Below are 21,880 nucleotides of genomic sequence, written 5' to 3'. Positions count from 1 at the left end.
ATGAATTTTAAATGGTACTCTGTCTTGTCAGCTGCTTCTTTAATGTTTTAGTTGTGTGTATGTCCCCCATATTCAGTATGAAATCATAAAGATTCACATACAATCTTAGTCTCAGATCTTGTATTATGTTAGTGCTATGTGTATTTGGAGGAATGTTTGAAAATAAAAATGACAAGATACCTGTTAGTAATAAAGTAGAGTAATGAAAGAGTGTTTCATAATAGTAATATTAATTATTTTCATTAAGAATTTAGATTACATTGAAATTATATGCATGAAATTTGGGATAAAAAATATTTTGTCTTCTAAAATTGAGTAACTACAGCATTTTTGATTGCATATTCTATGTTTTTAATGTCTTGTGCATGTGTAATATGAAATAAAGCATTGATAGAGGCTCGTGGGTTTTAAGGATACCACTGGATGTTTTTCACAGCTAGCAGTTACTTTCCTCTCCATTCACTTCTGCAGCTGCTCCTGATTAGCAGAGGATCAGGTGGCCTTGGTCACTTATCAAATCCAGCTGGGAAGTTGATTAATTGCTCTAAAATAACTCAGGTAAAAGAAGGTATTTTCTTACAAGAGTGTCCAGAGGGAGAGAGACAGAGAGGTTATAAGCTGATCAGTTAGTTGTAAGAGGAAAGTGTATCTTCTTGAGAACCTAAGTAGGCATGAAGGGCTTAGAAACTTTGAAGAGTTCATCCTCTGCAAGAACGAGGAGGATAGATATATTTGAGAAGAAGTGAAGGCTTTTATGTTCCGATTTTCTTTGAAGTGTTTTTGTTTGTTCTCTGTTCTCTGGCTAGAAGAGATAGAGGTATAATTGCCTGAGGTAGGTACTAATCAAGCCAAGTGACTGATGATGAGAACTAACTTGGGAATAAAAAGCTGAAACAGAAAACCTGTGCTTTGCTCGGGAACAAGCAGAGCATGACCAGTTTCTGAAACCAAATTAGCAGTGCTGAGACACTAGAAACACTGTGTACATCTGACTGGCCCTTTGGAGTGCAAAGGTGTTCAAGGAGCCCCAAGCAAAACGTTTGGCTTCCATACCATGTGTTCTGGAAAGTTGGATACCCTAAACTTCAATGCTAAGGTTGTTTTGGAAATGGTGAGTGGGGAGGAGAGCTAAAATGTAGAGTAACTGGGTAATCAGGTTCCTTGTGTCAATCAAAATTTGCATTGCTGAACAAATGGATCAGTTCCATAATTTTGGTATGAGAGCTTGATTCTTAGCTTAATTTACAATTCAAATTTTTATGAATAAAGTAGTTTTAAGCTGATTGTGTTTCTGTAAAGAATGAAAGCTAGATGAATTGGGTGAATTCAGAGGGGCTGTCGAGTCACACTCTTTGTACATGCTTTGGGGTTTTTTTTATATTGGAAGTAACGGGAGTGTTGCTAAAGACATTGCCAAAAAATCTTCACAGATGTTGCAGACCCAATGTGCTAATTGAAGTCCAGTCAAACTGTTATTTTTGGTTTTGTAGTCCATTCTCTACTATCAGCTTGAGGCAAATAATTGTTTTGTTTCATTGTAGGGAAAGGTGAACATGGAAAGCCGTACCCTCTTACAGAGGAAGACCATGATGATTCTGCTTATAGGGAAAATGGCTTCAACATATTTGTTAGCAACAATATAGCACTGGAGAGATCTCTGCCAGACATCCGACATCCTAAGTACGTAAATTATTTCCTGGACTATTTGATTTTAAGTTTTTATCTTTGAATATATCTAAATAACCTGTTTTCCTGGAAGGTCAAACACGAACTCTCAGCCAATGAAAAGTGCCCATTCATTAAATAGGAAATAAATAGAAAATGTATCATCATTGTTAAGTCATTTGCTCTATCTGTCTTTTAAACTGACCTTTCGTTGTATTAGTAACGCATTAAGACTGTAGAAGGCCTCTTCTAATTGCAGAACGATTTTCATGGCATTTCTGAGTAGTGATTTTTAGGCAGTGACAAATAAAATTTCAAATAGTTTATCAAGTTCTTGTTTGTTAATAGCTGTGGGCTAGGGGGCAAGGTGAAATGTTGCATAAAACTTTTGGCTAAACATTTGGACCAGTGTCTCAAAATGTTTATTTTGGTTTTGTTACATAAAAAGTGAATGCAATCCAATAGCTACAGCTTATCAGGTGCTGATACTACAGCTGATTTACCATTATAGAACTATGTAAAAACAGAATGAGCAATAATGAAATGCAGGTGCAGAATTTTTTTTTTGGAGGGAGGGCGGTTGAATGATGGTGGTGTTCCTTGATAGCAGTAATATCCTACAGAGAAATAGGATAAAGATTATTCTGGAAAATAACCACTGAGCTAAAAATGGTCATGCAGTTCTCTGCTAACGTAACTTTCTTTTTGTGTTCTGCAGTTTTTGGCTCCCTTATACGAAGAATAAAGCTTTCTATCTGTAACAGGAAAGGACATGTATGCCTTTGTAGGCTTCAGGCTCTAGTCCTCTCCAGTCATTTTGAGCTCTGAAGGGAAGGATGATTTGGTTTGTCTCTTTACATTGTGTTTTTCCCTTTTTTAATTGGGTGTTATGCAACTCGTGTATGGGAGAAAAGTACAGGAATATGACAAAAATGTCTCCATGACTAGGTTTGTATTATCCTTTGGATACAATTCCTTTTACTATACGATGTTTCAGGTTAAGATATCTATTCACTTCTTAACCGATACAATTTTGCCCTGTGAATTAGTATGAAATTCTTCAGGGAACTGAGCAGAACTTGAGAATTTGACAGAAGTTCTCAGTGGGGACAGAGGGAGAGAAATATCATGGCAACTAACACTTCTTGTGTCATCAAATGTGGAACTGTCCTTTTCAAGGAATGAACAGTATATAAATGCTTGCATAGTAAGATTTTAAAAAATAATGTACAGTGGAGGAATTAACCAAAAAATCCTTTGTTGGAGGTGTTTCTTGTTTTATTGCCATGTGGCACTGTTTTGAGAAAACAGTTTCTCTGTTAATTTGTATGTTAGGATTGTTCGCATAGAATTGAGTCAAAAGAAATAACTTTTTTTTTAACAGCTGTATGCTTCATATGCTTTGCCTTCTACTTTGCTAAGTTACCTGAAGTTACTTATAGAAAAAGTACTTCCAAGAAATTTGAGTTCTAATGTACAGCATCAAAGCTGTGTAAAAGTACACTGTTGGCATAATAACTATGCTCATCAAGTATCCTTCTCTATTAGCAAAACTACAGAGAGCAATTACTAAACACAAAAGGAAGCTGACAAGTTCATCTTCCCTTCGTGTTTCTGTAACCTGGTCTTCTGGCAATTTGTTTCTCACTGGCTGCTGTCCACACCATCAATGACCTTTCCATGCATGTCCCTAGAAGCACAGTGAGCAATGTGTTGTCAGAAATGACATTTTAGGAACAAGTCAGTGCTGCACCAGACTTTCTCTGCCCCCCTCATCCCCCTGAACAAATCCTATAGTGACTTTTACCTAAGCATCTCTTTTGCGAAGCTTGAACCCTTAGGTATCTGCATCTTTTTTGTGTTCCAACTCAGGTTCCTATAGCATTCAGTGAGGTCTTGTATGGTGGATGTTTTGGTTTGGCAGTGTCCTGAGTGAACTGATTTGCATCACGTCCTTCTAACCTTCTTTATGTTAAACACTTGTAACACAAGTAGTCCATTAGTTGATCGACTGTATCACTTATGATCTAAATATAAAGATAAAAAATGTTCTTGCACTAAATTTGCATACTAAGTAGTACACTGATTAAGGTGACAAAGCCGGGCTCTATACACCTGATGGTTACACCTTGAAGCAAGTCTATGTCTTGAACTTCCAAGACATGCAAAAGTCTGACAAAGCGTTCTGACCTACTATCAGAAACAAACTCTACTCTGAGCTGCTGTGTGTTAAATATGATGTAGGCCAGCCTCAGACTGCATTTCGCTTTTGTGTCCTCTCTTCAGATGCATGTGTAAAATGTGAAGTAGTTCATATCTCATAAGGTTGCTTTCAGAGAAATTCACTGGAAAACTACATGACTTCTATGCCAGAAAACCGTGTTCTTATCGAAATAAAATTAGACTAGGTAATTCAAGTGAGGTATAGCAGGCAAGATCCAGTTTGGACAGCTTCTTGGTATTACAAAGAGCTTTTGCTTTGCGGAGCTTCTAACTGCCCTTCAACTTTTATCTTCTCTTGCATGTTTGTGGGGGATGCTATTATTATAGACTGAGGTTTTGATCTGTCTTTATCTAGCATATACCGTTTGCACAGGGGCTTGTCTGTGCTGAAGACCAATTTCCTGAGAACATTGTCTAGGATTTGTTTTAAAGAACAAAATAGAATGGTTTTATTGCCATAAGTAGCAAAAATTCACAAAACAAACCTTTAAATAAAACTGAGTGATGAATCCTATAATTTGGATCAAAAGTTATTTAGATTGAAAGAGCAGCTACAGTAGTTTCTACGTTTCTCTGAAATAACTTTATAAAAAATATTTTATTCCAAAGTCTTAGACCAAAGAAATTTGAAGTCCCACATCTAAATGTTTGGTTTTCTGGGAAGTATGCAAACATAGCAGATAGCTGAAACTTTTTAATTCAAATGAACTTTCTCCTTCCTGGTGTCTTTGGAAACTGGGTTCAGGATTTGCAAAATACATGTGGGAGGAACTAAACAAATGCTTAGGTGATTGAGCTATGAGAAAATCAAGTTTTCAATCTTTTAAAATAATATTCTTGGTTTGTTTTTTTCCTTTAAGTGTGATATATTTAAAACACTTCAGCAAGATGTATTCAGATTGATGCTTCTTTCCTTTTTAAGACACTAAAATATGTGTGCTCTAAAATTTCTTAGAGAAAAGAAATGGTTAACTTCTATTTTAAAGCTGTCTTAACAGCTTCCCTGTGTCCTTAATATGTTTCTTTTGCATCTCTCTGATAGCACCCATGGTTTTTTTCAGTCTCATAGCTACACTTGAAGAATAGTTTTTTTCCATTTCTGATGTCTTGTTTCTGTGCCAGTCTCACGTAAAAGACGTCTCACAGTGGATACTCTCACCAAGTTACAGTAGCTAATTATTTTTTCTTTACCCACAATCACCCTCTGGCTCTAAGTTTAAAAACCAAAACGATCAAAAAAAAAAACCTCAAACAAACAAAATGACTTCTTTTTTTCTTTTTTGTTTAGTTCAAAATAAAAATCTGAAACAGAATTATCATCTCAGTTCATTGGGTTTCAGAACTGATTTAGTGAAAATAAGAGTTCTGGTCACCTAAAGGGGAAGGCAACATTATAAGTTTTGGGTAACATTGAGAGTTGGCAATGGAGTTACTACTTAAGAGTTAGAAGGTCTGTACCAATACAAAAAACCTCAAATCCCACAAGAATAGTGGTTTTATTTTTTCTTTCCAAATGCCCCATGCCACTTTCTGTAATCTTGAATACCACAAACCTGCTAAAGCTAGGAAAAATGCTGGCTGTATTGTTTTCAGTTGTAGAGAGATGAATGCCACTTTTTCTAATTACTTAATATAGCAGTTACCATTAATTCTTATCTTCTCAATATTATTAAATAGTCTGCCATTCATACCAGTTTTCTTCAAACAAACAAAACTGAATCTATTTGAATGCTATTCAAAATGTGATTTTAATGAGGCTTTGGGGAATGATTGCAGTCATCTGTTCTGAACAGTGAATATAAATTTTGTGGTATATCCTGTTTCAGACTCCTAAGTCCTTGTAAACTAGAGCGTCCAAGTTTTTAGCTTTTTATTCTTGATTCAAGGAATTCAAGTTAATTCCTGATACTGCTAGAATTCCGAGCATTATAATTTAAATCTTTGGGTTTGGTATGTTCATATAACTTGATTTCAACAACAAGTCTCCTTTTATCTAACATTTCTGTGTTAACTGTTGTTAACTTGGGTAGTCCCAGATCGGATGCGCAAATCCTTGTTGACTTGCCTGAATAATCTATCACAAGAAATCCCATCCCTCTTAGGTTTCCCTGGACATAAATTCATTTTGTACTGAAATTCTTAATGTTCTTGTTGTACATTAAGGATGCCCAACCTGATTTTTGTGATGTCTGGTTTTTAGTCTGTATAGGCTGGAGTCAGTCTTTCCAAGCACTGACTGCTGGTCGTGCTGTTATTGTGTGAAGTGGTGGCCCTTCGCCGTCACTCCCATCAGTATTCCTTCTCAGAAGTCTGAGCTATGCTCATTTTTCTTACATATTAAATTTTTCACAGGCCTCAGAAGAAATTCGTTTTCATATTCAGACATATGGGTGTTTAGCTAAAAGCAGCAAGATCTTTTGTGTACTGAACACTAATGAGATTTTCTTTCTTTTTAATAATCAAAAAAGCAAATTTCACTCCACCTGTTCTGCATAACTGAAACTCTCCCTCCTTATCAGTGGCAGAAGCTAAGAGAATGCCTGAATGGTTCTCTCAAAATATTTGAATGCAGTGTGGATGCTGACCCTTGTATTTTTAAAAGAGGCTAAAATTAGTATGTTATTGGGTTTATTAGAGAGGTTTGATTGGTTTTAATTTGGTTGTATTTTTGTGTGTCCTTGGAATAGTTGCAGAGTTACTGTTAATACTTAACTATGTTTTAGTAAACTTTGCAGAAAGACGAGAATTACTAGACTAATATGGGAAAGAGACATATTATATAAATATTAGAGTTGCACAGTCCTGCAGTAGTTTGTATCTGAATCCTCTAAAAATTTACAGTTATTGCATTGAGTATATTTACTTACTTGCTTTTTATGCATATTTCCTTAAAATATGTATGTATATTTTCCTTAAAAATAAAATTTAAAAATCCATTTTCAACCCAGAACACCAAGATAGATTCCAATGAACTCTGTCAGCATTCTATGATCTTAGACAGGCTTAGGTTGTCCTGCTTCAAGACACTAAAAGAAAAATTGTTTAATCTAACTTACGTGTGCTGGAGTCCGCAATATTTGGTAGCACTCATGAAAGTAATTAGTTGTTTGGATCGATCTATTGAATTTTTGATTATATGTTGGAAGAAACTCAGAGTAGATTTGTTTCTAGTTCTCATTCACTTTGGGTTGTCAGAAATGTCTTCATATACACATACATGCTGCATTGCTTCGTGTCGCTGTTTACTAATATTACCTTAACTTCATCTGGCCACAGAGCAACTGGTTAAACTCCAATTGGGCTTTTAGTGAGGTAGTGAGAAAGCTGGAGGTTATTACTCTGACTGCTTTTCTAAGTGTTTTGTGTTGTTACTGAATAACGTAGTGAAGGTGGAAAGTCCTGTGGTCCAAAACATTACAGGCAATGTCCCCATTTCCAAGCCTCACCAGATTGTTCTCTGCAATTGCTCCAGGACATCTCATTCAAAGTGCAGCTCCTCAAAACAGGATCAGGAATATTTTATACTCCAGAAAACTTGTGTTCTTCTGTCTCTGTCATGCCTGCTGTCAGTTCCTCTGCGTGATATGTAATAAATAACATGAAATAATTACCAAATGCTTTCTGGGTGCTTTGTGTGTCTTTGTTTATGGCAGCAACATCTAAGATGTGGCTGAAGATTGATTCTCCTTCCATCCTCTTGGTGAGAAACAGGCTGTAAGTGTTTAATAGGCCAGTGAGGAGAGTCCAAGCCTTATGAGTCTGTTTCTGTTTACTGAAAAGTATTTGATAAAAGAAATACACTGTTTATACAACTGGAGAAAAGTAGTTCTTATGTGTTTAGATGCCTTGTGTGTTACCTAGAATCCAGTAAAGCCTCCCACGCTGCTGAGAAAATAGCAGGCTGCAGTAAACATAACTGTGAAATCTGATCTTAATAGGGACAGGAATATCGAAGGATATTTACCCTCCAGCCAGTTCTGTACATCTGGGATAGCAAGGTCTATTAACATTTGGCAATAGCTAAAGCCAGAACTTTTAACTCTCAAATAATACAATACTAAAATTGGAAAGTGCATGTAACTTCACTGAGATCTATGAGAAATGTGGAATGTTCTGGGGATCTGTACCTTTGTGGTTCACAGGTGAAAGTGATGATGGTATATGGTGTTAAGTTAATAGCTTTATGAAAAGCCTCAGTATAGCTTCCTTTTTCTTATATATCCATTCTTGCTTCCTTTCCAAGTATTTTTTTCCGTACAATTGGGCCTGTATCTAATGTGAATTTGCATAAGACTGGATACTTCCTATGCAAATGAAATTTCAGCTCTAATATTAACAAAAGACAGCAAGTGCCAGCAGTACATTGTCACTGACAACAGAATTAGCTGTTATAGCTCATGCAATAAGGGCAGCAAATGTGCAGCAAGGCTGGAATGACAAAACAACTTCTTTCTATTTCGCCTGGTTTGATTATGAATAACCTTATTGAGCTCCACTTTTCTGAAGGCTGCACTGGCCACAAGATGGTAGCAGGCATGAGAACATACTGATCATGCTGGCATGTGTGGTCCATGAGACCTGACAGCAGCAGTATTACAGCATTTGCTCCCACATCTGTTGGCTGTGATTTTGGTGTTACCATTTAGGCACTGGTCAGACCTAGTAATGTGTCACCCTTTGTTTTATCTCGTGTGTTGTGCATGGGAGGTGATGAGAGAGATGCGAGCCTGGTCACATATTGCTGTGAAAGAGAGCGGAGAAGAGATACGGGTAAATCACAGGAGGACTGTCCTAAAATACTTAAGCAAACGGGATGTAGTAGGTCCTTAGGCCCTGATGGGAAGTGTCCGTAAGTACCCATGAAAACTGAAGGAACTAATGTCACTTTGAGGCTGCTCTCAACGGTCTAAATGATCACAGCGACTGGGAGAGGTGCCTGAGGACTCGCACAAAACTGGGAGGAGTGGCTGATACGCCAGAGAGTTCTAGAAGCCAGCACTTTGGAATGTAAGGGCAAGTGGTAAAAGAATAATAAGGATTTCTGAAACAGAAGTTAGAGTAGTTGAATGTCCCAGGTTGGTTTGTTCCTGAAGTAGTGTGCTTGAATAGCACTTTGAGATGACAAAAACCTGAGATTCTAATCCTGTTTCTTCTCCTTCAGGCAGGAAAACAAACCTAGACTTAAAAATAGAGTCTTTTTATTGATCCTGTTAAGGTCTGCCTGACTTTTGAGAGACAATCAGATGAGTGTGCTTGGTGTGAATGAATGAATTTTTAGTATGTTCATATTTCTGTAATCTTCTTTCTCAAAAAAAAAAAAAGTGGTTTGGGTGATGTGTAAGTGTATATATTGTATAAATTGGGCTGCTTGCTGACCTTTTGGAATTCAAAGGTAATGAAGTACAAGGCTTAAGCTGAAATATAAATATAGTACTAAGATGCCTGCTACTGTAAGTTTGCTTGTGAGGTTTTTTTTCAATGGCATAAAATTACTACATGCATTCTTTTCTTTTTTTTTTTTTTTCCCAAGCCAGATTTAATACATATGGGTGAGTAGATAAGTTTCTGGCAGCACGTTAAAGTGATTTTTTTTTTATTTTTGTAAAATCTTTTCAAGAGTGACAATGATTTTATACTTCACTATCTTGTAAAACAAAGCTTTGCAAACATAAGTGTGCTTTGTGTCATAAGGCTTATCTGCCTCATGTTCTTCCCTTGGTTAGAGAACATTTTGGTTTGAAGGACAAGTGAGGCAAGCTCGTTGACTTTGATTTCTTCGAAGACATGCAGTGCTGCTGGAGAGATTGTCCATGACAGATCAAAATGATGCAGTTTGATATGAAGTAACAAGTACCTAATTCAGCTCTATCAGCTTTGATGAAATCCATGGTGAGGGAAAGCTATGTACAGAACACAGGGCTTTGTCTGTTTCATTTCCAAGATACGTTGTTTTTTAGTGCATTTAATAGCAATAGTGCAAACTATTTCTACTGTACTAATAATGTTTTGGCTTTTTTTATTCCATGAAAATAGCAATAATGTTTCAGAGAAGGTTTATTTGTTCTACTAGGGTAAAATGTGACATTTATTTAGGCCCATATCCAGTAATGCCTACTTGCTTCCCAGCCGTGAGCCACTGTGAAAATAAAGATTACTTTCCCCTCCATCAGCTCACACCCAAGCTAACTTTACAGCTTTGTCAAATGGCAGCAGAAATTACTAGTTATCACTGCTTTATCAGGCTTGGTTGGCAAGGCTAGATTGGAACAGAAACACAATGTGACTGAAGCTTGTTGCTATAAATTGAATATTTGACATGCTAAGACAATTGCTATGTAAATCTTCTCTGGAAAATGTTTTGTCCTGGTAGCTTATAAAGGGCTTGTCAGTAGCTGGGAGCCCAGTGGGTGCTGTAGTTCCTTTAATAAAGGGAAAGAAAAGGTCAGATCTGAAAAAGCCACTCAGCTAAGAGAGCGTGTGCTGACAAAGGCAATGTTGGGGTTTTTTTTTAAAAAAAAAAAAAAAAGTTGAGAATCTTTCTGTTTTGCTCTAACTTTCCTGGCACTTACAATAAGAGGAGAAAATTGGAGGTGGACTACTTTTATGATCCAGTAACTGCTGTAGTAGGCTGCTACCTTCCTTCCTAAATGCAGCAAAGGGATGTCTGCAAGACATTTAACTTGTATGCTATTATCTGTAGGAAAGGGCGGTTTACAAGGTTGTTGATGTGTCTAGAAGGCACAGAACCTGGTAACTGGCCAAAGCGTTGCTATTGGCATCTCTTAATGTGCATAAAATATTGTTGCTGTTACATCCACAGGGTCAAATAAATTGCTGCTTTTATGAATCGGCTTTTGCTGTAAAGCGGCTGAAATTGTGCCAGCCCTGCTCTCCTTTTCTCATCATTTTCGAAGACCATTTTCTTTGATTTGCTCTTCTACAGAGATAGTAGATTTCTGCATGTTTCTGTTAACAGAGAAGCTGTAAACAGAGAATTTTGCAGTGCTGCATCTTTTCTCAAGCTAGTGTGATATTTTAGGACTTTTTTTTTTCCTACTTATAAACTCATCAGGGAATTAAACAGAACTATCTCTATACCTTGAAGTAAAAGGATGCTATTTCTTTATTTCTTCCCAGTAGAGTAGGCTAACCTACAAAATGAAATCATCATAGTCTTAGGACTTTGACTAGTGACTAACAAAGAAATGTAATTGCAACTCGTTTTCACTACCTCTCTTTTTGTAAGTGGTCCTCTTTTCAAGTTGTATTTTATTAGTGCCTGCTGCAAATAGCTTCCAGATGTTTGTGACAATTTTTTTTTCCCTTTTGCCTCAGGCAGGTTAGTATTTCAGGAATAGAGGAACTTCTTACTATTCTTTTAACCTTCTAAAAGTCTCCCTGCAACTTTGAAACTGACTCCAAAAGTGTTTTATTCAGAAACTCATGTTTGATTCTTGTTTCTGCCCAGCAGAAGAATTGCTTATCTGAAAGGAATAAGTAAATCAGTATTAAGTGTTTAAAAGCAAGTTAAAGGTTGTGACTGCACCATTTTTATGAATAAGCCCTCAACTCCTGGAACCCAATGCCCAGCAACCATAACAAACTGTAGGAACAGCATACCAAATACAAAGCTGATGGTAAGCTCTGCTTTGTTAGTTATGTATATTTAACATTTTTCACTGTATGAATTATTTACAAATAAATTCTACCTTACCTTTTTGTAAAGAACTTTGATTTGAAAATAGCCATTTTCTGGTGACTCTGTGGTAGGTGTATATAAAAAACAGTATTGTGCAGCTCTCAGAGTTTAGTTTTTCAAAACAGTACTGAATGACATAGTTGAATCATACAAGTGATTAGTGCTTAGTGATGTATCTAATAACGGAAGAGAGAGAGGAAGGAGATTCTTTGGCCAGAAATAGTGAAGAGGTACTTACTGCTTTGAAAATTAATTTGGAAACAGCTCATGTCCTGGTGGAGATGTCCTTTTTTCTGAAAATCTCTTGTGAAAGTCCCTAAGAGACAAATTTCATGATGTGGTATTATTCTTTGGTAAGAAATATCAGATATTAAGTTCTGAAATATCATGGAAAGAAAGACAAGACTGATCAAGGATAGCAGTATTTGAAAGCATAACTCAAGGTTCATAACTTTTGGTTAATTATAATAATCTTAATGTCATTGTATCTGATTCATCAGAAAATTCATCATTTGGTGCCAATTTTTTTTCATACATATATACACAAGTGTTTGTGCCTATAAAATATTTTTCTGGCAAAGTCCAAATTGTTAATGTTATTTCATAATTCTGAGAGTTTGTGTGAGGGAAATCCATAATGCCCCTTGCAAATTCTCCTCTTCTAAACTTCCTTTGTTCTGAACATTAATGTAAAAACTTCAGTAAGCAAATACGGGTGTGAGCTACTTGAGCAAGTGTCATCCTGGTAGATATCATGGTAAAAATAGCTAGGAATAAAATAACCAAGGCATTTGTACATCATTTTCAGACTTAACACAGAAATCATTCTGAGATTTGAGATTTTATTGTAAGTTTGCAGAAATCTGTTAACATTTATGCTAAGAAATTGTCATTTCTGTAACCTTAGCTATTGAACCTGTTATTCAGCATTGTTCCACAAATGAGTGCTGGTGTGCTGCACTTAAATACGTGATGTTTAAATGCAAGAAAAGACACATTTAGGAAAGCATCTGTAGTACTTCGTATTAAGGTCAATCTGTAGTATTAAGGTGTGCTGGGGTTCTGGCAGCATGGGAGGGGTTGCAGAAATGGCCCCTGTAAGTAGCTGTGAAAAGCTTCCCCAGCTCCAAAACCAGTCGAACTGGCCCCTGTCTGGGTCAAACCCCCCCATCCCCTCAGGTTGGGGCTGAGCCCATCAGCGCCTCTGCACATGCCCCATTTAAGATGGGGACAAAGGAGCCCGAACCACAGCTGGACCTGCACTGAGGAGAGGGGAGGCAGTGGCTGCCCCGACCTCTGGGTGGGCACTGCCCGTGCTGTGCGGCCGCTGCCGGACCAGAGATGGCTACGGCAGCACCGCTGGGAGAGCTCCGCAGCGCCGCTCTGCTGGGGCGCTGCTGGAACAGTGCATCCTGCCGGGGCTGCTGAGGGTCACAGAGAGGGCTGAGACCTGGGAGAAACGGCCACAGACACCAAGGGCAGCAAAGATGGAGTGGGAGGAGATGTGCCGGAGCTGGGATTCCCCTGCAGCCCGTGGTGAGACGGCAGCGGCCCCCCTGCTGCCCATGGAGATTAATGGTGGAGCAGAGATCCACCCGCAGCCCATGGAGAATGCTATGCTGGGGCAGAGGTGCCCATGCCTGAAAGAGGTCATAGAGAATGGTCTCCATGAGGTGCTGGAGGCTGATGACGAGGCAGAGAGGCATTTAAAGCCTGTGGAGAGCCCCACACCAGAGTGGGTGGCAGCTCCTTAAGAAGCCATGACTCTGTGGAAAAAGCCCACGCTGGAACAATCTGATGGATAAGGATTGCATCCTGCAGGAAGGACTCACATTGGAGAAGTTTGCAGACTGTCCCAAGAGGAGGGGATCCATTGGAGCCGGGGAAAAGAGTGTAAGGAGGCCTCCTCCTTTGAGAAAGTACGAGCTGACATGCAACCCCTCATTCCCTGCGTTGCTGGGGGAGGAGGTAGAGCCGGGAAGAAGGGAGGAATGGGGCAAGGTGTATTTGAGATCTGACTTTGTTTCTTGTTATTCTCTCTGCATGAACCGTTAAGGAATTAAATTTATTTTTTTTCCCCAAGCCGAGTCTGTTTCGCCCAGGGCCGTGGTTGGTGGGTGATCCCTCCCTGTTCTCATCTCGACCCTCAGACGTTTTGTTATATTTTTCTTCCCTCCACCTCACCGAGGGGAGGAGTGAGCGAGCAACCGCATGGTGACTGAGCTGCCAGCTGGGCTGAAACATGACAGAAGATTAAGCAGAAAATGTTCATGCTGAATAGGACCGCTTTTCTAGTTTAAATCATCAGGTGGTTCTCCGTCTTGAATAGTGTTCCTGCTGCAAGTCCTAGATATGTGTGGTTGTTCCTTCACCCCCTTATCCCCCTTCCCAACTTGTTGATTCAGGCATTTGAATGCTGCAGTTTTGAAATCAATGCCCTTGCTTTCCAGAGTCTTAAAATAATCTCTTTTGATGGCAGCCACTTACTCATTTTGAAAAGTACGCCAAAAGACTAGTTGTTATTTGACTGAAGTATGTCTGAAAAGTTCTGCGTTTTTAAGTGTCTAGGGCAAATGCATAGTTTTTAAAATACAAAAACTTGAACTACACGCTTTCTTTAAGTGTTTTGTTGGGTTTTTATTAAAAAAAAATATCCACCTAGAGAATACAATGGACTTTCACTTCCCACTTGGCCTTTATAATGGTACCAGAATGCAGTGGGATTATACTGCAGAAGCAAATTATTTTGGTTTAATAGCTAACTTGCCATATGTGCTGATGGTAAGCTAGGTTTTTCCCTTGTTCTGTGTGATCTTTTCTGACTGAGTAGAAGCAGTAACTCTGTGTGTTTAGGGGTGTAGAAGATATCCTTAGGAGTACCTTGTGTATTAGTTACATCTTCAGACTTATTATAAGGAAAGAGAATAAGCGTATTAGTACAGCATGCATGTCTAATACAAATACTCCTACAATTACATAGTACCTAGAAACTATAACCAAGATCAAAATGTTGTCACTGTGGAAGTGAGTAGTAAGATGGAGTCCCTGCCTCCAAGAAAAAAAGTATTGGGAAGAGGTTCTGTGGGATTAACTGAAGATGATTAGTAGTATAGGCGGAATTGTCCTGATCACTGAAAGCTACTGTATTTTAAAGTTCTCAAGGGAAGAGTTGGCATGTTACATGCGTATGATGAGACTGCGCGGTGTAGAAAAGAGATAACATTCCCATATATTGATGGATTCCAGTCCTGGCTGTGAAATAGGCAAGCTGCTTGAATTCACCACTCTAGTCTGTAAAGCTAGAAATAATCCTAAATCTGCCCTCTGAAGAAGATTGAATGCCTGGCTCTATTTGGTTAGGATGTTCAGGTACCTACTGTTCCACTGCACTTGGTGTTGATGATGTAGCATAGCGTATACCTGGAGATACGAGCATGTACATGAGCTAACATGACTGATCAGGATCTTGCAGAATACTTTGGAGAAGACAGGATCAAACATTGAACAATTAGGCTTTCAGTTCTGTAAGTGGTTATTTACCAACCATTGATGAGGAGGCTGCATTAGTCACGTAACTGAACAAGGGAAGCTGAGGAAGAGGTAATGTGAAGTTTCTTAACTCTAGTAATTTAACTTACAAGGAGCTGTACCTCAAGTACAACTGTCTATGTTTTTGAGCAAAGTGGATGAATGCAGCCTCAAGCATTAAACATTAGATATTCTACAGAGCTAATTGGTTATCTGAGGAAATGCAAGTATGGCAGTAAGGATGAAAGTGAGGAAACAGGTAATGAAAGTGGTGGAACAATAGTCAAATAATGTGCTCTCAGCATCCTTAAATACTTATCTGCTTATCAGTACGGGCATGATGTTAAGTATACATACATAGCCAGGACTGATTACTGAGAACACTTTCATTGAATTATTGTCATCAAAGCTGAAGTGAAAAATCAGTTTGGTGTACTAATTTCAAGCAGACTTGTTTAGTTTGCTGCCCTCAATCCCATAAGTAAAATTATGAAATTTCATGGGAGGTTTTTTTCTGAAACTTTATGTCTGTTTAGACTAACATACATTTTGTTCAAACGAGCCGTTTTACAATGTATGCAGAACTGAGTTATCTGAGTCAAGTGACCTGTCTTCATCTTCCTTTACCGTGCAAATCAATTTTGTTATTGCAAAATTCTCATGAATTATTTAAAAAGTTAATCCAGATGAAAGTACCACTAGAGAAAAAACTGGTTCTGGTGGAAGCAAACTAAAAATAGTAAAAAATAACTTAGTGTTAAAAATTATTTTGAAAGACTTAGTAGTTCTCCACTGATTTTTTTTTTTTTGAGGTTTTTTTAATTCCTGAATCAGAATATGATGTGATACTAAAGCTCTACAGTAATACATTTGCCTTTATTAGTTGTGCTATGGTTTAATAATAAAAAGGATAGAATAAAGTAACATTGATTGACATAAACTACATTACAATCATTTCTGTGTTGAGTTAGATCTCAGAGCAAACCCTCACTTGACTGAAACTGACTGAACTGCCTAGCTGTCTTAAATGTACTATCCTTTTTTGAATATTGATTTTAGGATTCATTTCCAGGCCTGTGTGGATTTCCTAGTATTCCAAACTAAAAGTCAACGTGTTCTTCAAACACTTTATTCTGCCATTCAAACTAGCTGAATAATGCTTACTGTCCACACAGTGCCTATGTTCATTTCAACTGTGAAGGTAAGTTGCAGTGTCTTCAGGTGGAGGCCAAAAACTGCAGTTTGTGTATTGATTTAGAAAATGATGGTACTTGTATGCAAGTTTGACAAAACTTTCCAATTGTGAGACTCTGGAAAAAATAAAATATTTTTCTCAGCAGTATTTAAAATATTTCCATAGGAAGTCAGTTCAGTTTCATTTAATGTACATATACCGTAATTCAAAAAGTTTTACCTAATGAATGTTAGTGCTCATTTAAACACTGTTAAAATTGGATGATAATTGTAATCTTTTATACCTAGCATTTTTCCTTTCTACAGTAATACTTGCGTTATTTCTTATTTTAATAAATTTTGTTAAGATTGCATTCTTCAGGAAATATGAGAGACTCTTGAATTATAATTTCTCATTTCTTTGGAGAATCAAGAATCTCACTTTTAAAACATTCATTCCACAGCGTAGTTAAGCTATTAACCAAATTAATTTTAGAGAGTGGACGTATTTAAATCAGGGTCTATATTTTGCTGAGGAATGCTTAAAATACTGTTATCATGTCAGAATTATTTTCATGAGAGTAAAAAGAATGTGGACTTGAAAGTATGACTTTATGGTGGCTGAAAAATAAAATGCTAAAGAGGTATGTTGGAACTTTGCAACCAGCATAAATAGTAGAGTAAGGTTAGTTTGAAGCTACGATCAAACTTCATCAGCACCTCTCCAAATGCACTCCACAGAATTTTTGATAATGAACTAGTGTTGAAAGAAGACTTCTAAAATTCTGTGATGCTGACGCAAAATTGTTGCAGTTAATGGTAAAAATATCTTTCTAGTAGCTTACCTGACAACTTTGCTTTTTCATTTTAAGTATCATTCTCATCAGTAAAACACAAATGAGTTAAAATAGTAGATAAGTCCATAAATCTTTACATACCTAGACTTACATCAGTTACTGTTGCATATAAAACCTGATTTTTTTTCTCCTTGGAACATGAATTATACAGCTACCTAGACTGGTTTATTCTATGTTGTAAGCACCATTAGTAAATTTAAATATAATAATAGTTTATGAAGTCTGATCTATGGACTTTGCTCTGACCTAGTGATAACTAGTTCTTTGCTCTAGGTAGAAAGATCTGATCGTTATTTCGAAGACTAGCAAGGGCTGACAAGAAGCAATGTCTATGCTTCCAAGTAGTCTTCCTGTGGCCAGGGTACTTGACATCACTTCTAACATACGGGATATGAAGAACTACGCTGACAGACTTGGAGTAAATGCTGCGTGCATGTGCGATTATTCTCTTGGTAAACCCAATGTCTCAGCAGTGGTTGTCTAGCTGAATCTTTATTGCAATTCATAGGCATTTCCTTGAGCATTACAGCTATCCATCAGATCTGTCCTGCAGCCCATCACAGCACAGAGCCAGCTATACCCTGCTATAGATAATGCTGAATAGAACTTCAAATAAAATGGATTTCTGTGTTATGCCTTCTGAAACATGGTGATGTTCTGTTACAGTTAGTCTCATGTCAGAGAGCAAGGGGCTAAAAATGAGCAGAATTTAACTTACTGAAGGAAGACTAGCTGACCACTGCTGTGAAACCTAACAGACTGTTTAACGATAGAAGGTGATGAAATTTAAGGTTTCGTTTCTCTGAATTTGAGAATTTGACTAGCTTTTTTTGAGAAAAATAGAAAAAAAAAAAACATTTTGGTGGTTTGTGGCTCTTACCAGAAATCAATTCACACATATCAAGGTACCTTTGCAATTACTATCAAAGTAAAAGTAAATGTAAATGAAGATTAAAGTGGAATGATGGAGACATTAAAAAAATGTAAGGTGTTTTCTGTCTTCTAAGCATAGCTCTCTTTTAGGGTTAATGGAGCAATCTGTTCTGTAGGAAGAATGAATTGTTTTAAACTAACTCCGTCGGTGTTGCTTCTCTTTGTCATCACCTAGCATTACGCAATTACTCTGAAACCATCGATGAGAGTATCCAAATCCAATTACCTTCTCCATCCATATACACTTAATGTTACAATATTGGACTGTGCAAACATACAAATTTCAGTACAACCTCTTTCAAAAGAGGTTATACAGGAGGCTAATTAAGTAGGGGCAAATTTTTTATAATGAAAGGACATTCTGATGTGTTTGGGTGTTTTAGGGATTTTTTTTTTTTTTTTTTTCCCCCTCTTACCCATTAGAAATTGTAGTCTGACATGTGTGGGATCCTTTTGCTTGGTTTTGTGTGGTATTTTGGGTTTTTGTTTGTTGGCTTAGGGTTTTATGGAGGTGTAGAAATTCTGAGTTTTAAAATCATACTTACTGGGAGTTAAAAATGCTAAAGGAAAAAGTCTTGCTTTCAGGAATAGCACAAGAATTACATGCATCTATAGTAGTTGCATTTCTTCTAGTTCAAGAAGCATCACTGTTGGCGAACAGCTGGCAACAGTACGTGGTGGTTTTGGCGAGTGGCTTTCTTAATTTGCCAGCTGAAACAGCTACGTATTAATAATGGGCTGCTTCTGTTGTACTTCTTCCTATAGATAAGAAAAAGAATTTTTTCTTAATTCTGTTGCTGAAGCATTGGTTTTTTTTTCCTACCAGAATGTTACAATGTGTACATAGCGTTTTCAGTCCTTTGTAACAAGCAGTGTTTTCTCCAGAACCTGACATTCTTGCAAAGTAACTGTCCTTTCTCCATTGTGCTTATATGTCCTACCAGCAAACTGCTTATTAAAAAGTTTCCAAAAGTATTATTTATGCAAATAGATTGTCATTTAATTCATTGCTGTCATATTTTAGGAAGAAATTACTAAATTACAAATTTAAATGTTACCTTTTAGGAAAGCATTTTGGGGAAACTTTATTGTTTACTCAAAACTACATAGCAGTTAATATTTTGCAAATACAACTGTAGTAGCTATGAGCTTTTATTATTTCTCTGGAACATTGTTAGCTGTACAATAAATTGGTAAATATTGATTTCTAAGTGACATTTATAAAGTGGAAATGCAAACTAAGCTGCAAATATATGTAAATCAACGTTATAACCTACATCAGTACTTGACATGCATACTTATTCTTTCTGAAAAGCACTGAAGATATCTGTACTTTTTTTATACCTAGAAGTTGCAGGTCTAAACTTTTTTCCTTTTTTTTTTTTTGTGGCTTTTGGGTTTTTTTTGTCACAAAGCTGACATGTTTCTGCTTGTACAGATACCTTTATCAGGGTGCAACTTTCTCTTGAGGAATGAGAAGTCGTTCAGCTACTTTGTCTCCAGAGCTGAAAATGCCACGCTGTGTTAACAAGACAGGAACACGCCCCTTTTCTCACATTCTCAACTAAACATGAAAGATGAGATCCTATCAGTTTCAATAGCTTAAACATTATTTATGAAATGTTCTCAGCTATTAGGATAAACTGAATTGCAAGACCATTATTTTTAAAGAATGGTTTTTGCTTAAATATGTAAACAACTCAATATTAAAAATGGTAAGGTTAAGCACTGATATTACATAGAAGCTGTTCATTTAGGATGCTGAAGGTCCAATGCTTTCCTTTCAAAAATGAAAGGTCATTTACATTTTCTTGCTTGTATCAGTTTGCATCTTCAGATTCGTACGTTGTTTTATCTTTATCTTTAATGGCAGCAATCATTTTGCTTATCTAGAGCTGAAGTTGGAGTTGTATTTGTGGATGTTGTTGTTTTGCATGTTGTGAACACATCACCCAGGATAATACTGATTTTTTTTCTAGAGTTTGTCTTTCAATGTAGTAGACCACTTTTACAACTTTTGCCTGCTATGGACAAAAATAGATCTTTCTGGATTTTCTTTTCCTTCTTGTCGTATTTCAGAAATGTTTCTGGTAAGAGGATTTATCTTCTGGAAATAATGTCGTAGAAGATATGTCCTCTGTTGTTTTGCAGGAAAGTTTCCACTGAAGGAAAAGAATCTAATTCCAGCTAGTGTACTTCAATTTTGTTGTTGTTGGTCAGAGTTATTGTATGTTATGAATTATTGTTACATGAAAGTACTGCTTGATTACACTGTTAGATTTTATGCCAGAAACCATGATGGTTGAATGGCTCAACTGGATGGCAGTATATCTAAACTCAGACTTTTCAATATGTTTATACAGTTATTTTCTTTTCTTTCCAGCTGTAAGCACAAGGTGTACTTGGAAAAGCTACCCAATACTAGCATAATTATTCCATTTCATAACGAAGGCTGGACTTCACTCTTGCGAACAATACACAGTATTATCAACCGCACTCCAGACAGCCTGATAGCAGAAATTATTCTTGTGGATGACTTCAGTGACAGAGGTAAGGCCCAACTGGTTTTATTTTAACTTGAAATTTATAACCGAAGGGTAACAGAAGTGAGGAGACTGTAGCTGCTGGGCTGCTTGCCTTGAAGTATTGTTTGATTTTTAGCTGGAATAAGTGTATATAAGTGGCTTTTGTTTTACTTTGCATGAATACTGAAATTAATGTCAATGGGAAGAGATTGTGAGCTGCTCATTGTCTTTTATTAATACACCATTTTGAATATACTATTTATGAAATATTACCAATTTTAGCATTTCAACATCTTTTCCTTAGGCTTCACTTTTACTCAGAAAACCTATTAACTTTGGACCTTTTGGATGCTACTCATTAGATTTTAATCTGGAATTTTATTGAGCTAGACAGCTTCGTATACTGCTACAAAGTAGCTATACAGAGAAATTAAACTCTTTTGAATTAAATGCGAAAAACTGCTTTAGAATAGTTAATCAAACTTTACATCATTTATTTATAGTAAAATTAAGAAAACTGAAATTGCTTAATGACCTTTGCCATCTTTACTTTTTGAATGCAGCACAAGAAATGAATGCTCTAAATTGCTTAAATGAATCTTAACATTTCTTAGGTAAAATTCATCCATAACAATGATATGAAACTGGGAAATAGTTTGTCTTTCACATTTGTGCACATCTTTTAGCACTTAAAGCATGGAGAGCTTTGAGTTTTCTTTAGCTGTTGAGAGGAGTTTTTTTTATTATTATTATTCTATTGAAACACCAGTTGCTAATGTGTATGTGAGCCTTGTTCTGAGTAGATTGATAGACAGCAAAGAGCACAATTCTCTCTTTCCCTAATGTTTTAGGTAGAACCTTTGTCTCGGCTGGGAGCTTACAGAAAAGGTTTCTGACCTAGTATTGTGAGAAGCCCCTGGGTGAATGAGAGGAATATTAGTAGAGTGCTGCAGTGGAATCATTTTTGTAAGATTTTTAACTTGATATTTCAGAGGTTAGAAAGATTAGTGCTGCACACATCTATCTTGCCCTCTCATAACTGCTGGTTTAGTTGCAATATGTCCTTTGATGAACTGCCTCTCTATCTGTAACACAATTTAAGTGAAATTGTAAAGTCAGTATGGGTCTGGCTATTCTATGCTTATAAAAATCTAGACCATGGATGAAAGTTTTCAAAACAAGAAGTGTAAAGTAGCACAATGATTTTTCTGCAGGCTAACAATTTCCCAGTAGTAAATAACTTACAGGGAAGTCTATAAGTTGGTTTTATGATGTGT

At 36.9% G+C, this 21,880-nt stretch overlaps 1 protein-coding gene across 1 annotated transcript in view; it reads left to right on the top strand.

Moving 5' to 3' along the window:
- GALNTL6 (polypeptide N-acetylgalactosaminyltransferase like 6) overlaps positions 1-21,880 on the top strand; it is a 510,232-nt gene that overhangs the window by 208,250 nt on the left and 280,102 nt on the right. Inside the window, exons 3-4 of the mRNA XM_086611935.1 lie at positions 1,542-1,680; positions 20,462-20,628. Of these exons, the coding sequence (XP_086468061.1) occupies positions 1,542-1,680; positions 20,462-20,628 (306 nt within the window). The remainder of the gene's footprint in view (positions 1-1,541; positions 1,681-20,461; positions 20,629-21,880) is intronic.

The sequence above is a fragment of the Tauraco erythrolophus genome, chromosome 5, assembly GCF_009769465.1.
Source record: "Tauraco erythrolophus isolate bTauEry1 chromosome 5, bTauEry1.pri, whole genome shotgun sequence".
In the NCBI taxonomy this organism is placed as follows: Eukaryota; Metazoa; Chordata; class Aves; order Musophagiformes; family Musophagidae; genus Tauraco; species Tauraco erythrolophus.
Note: the sequence above shows the minus strand (reverse complement) of the source record. Positions and strands in the feature narration are given on the sequence as shown.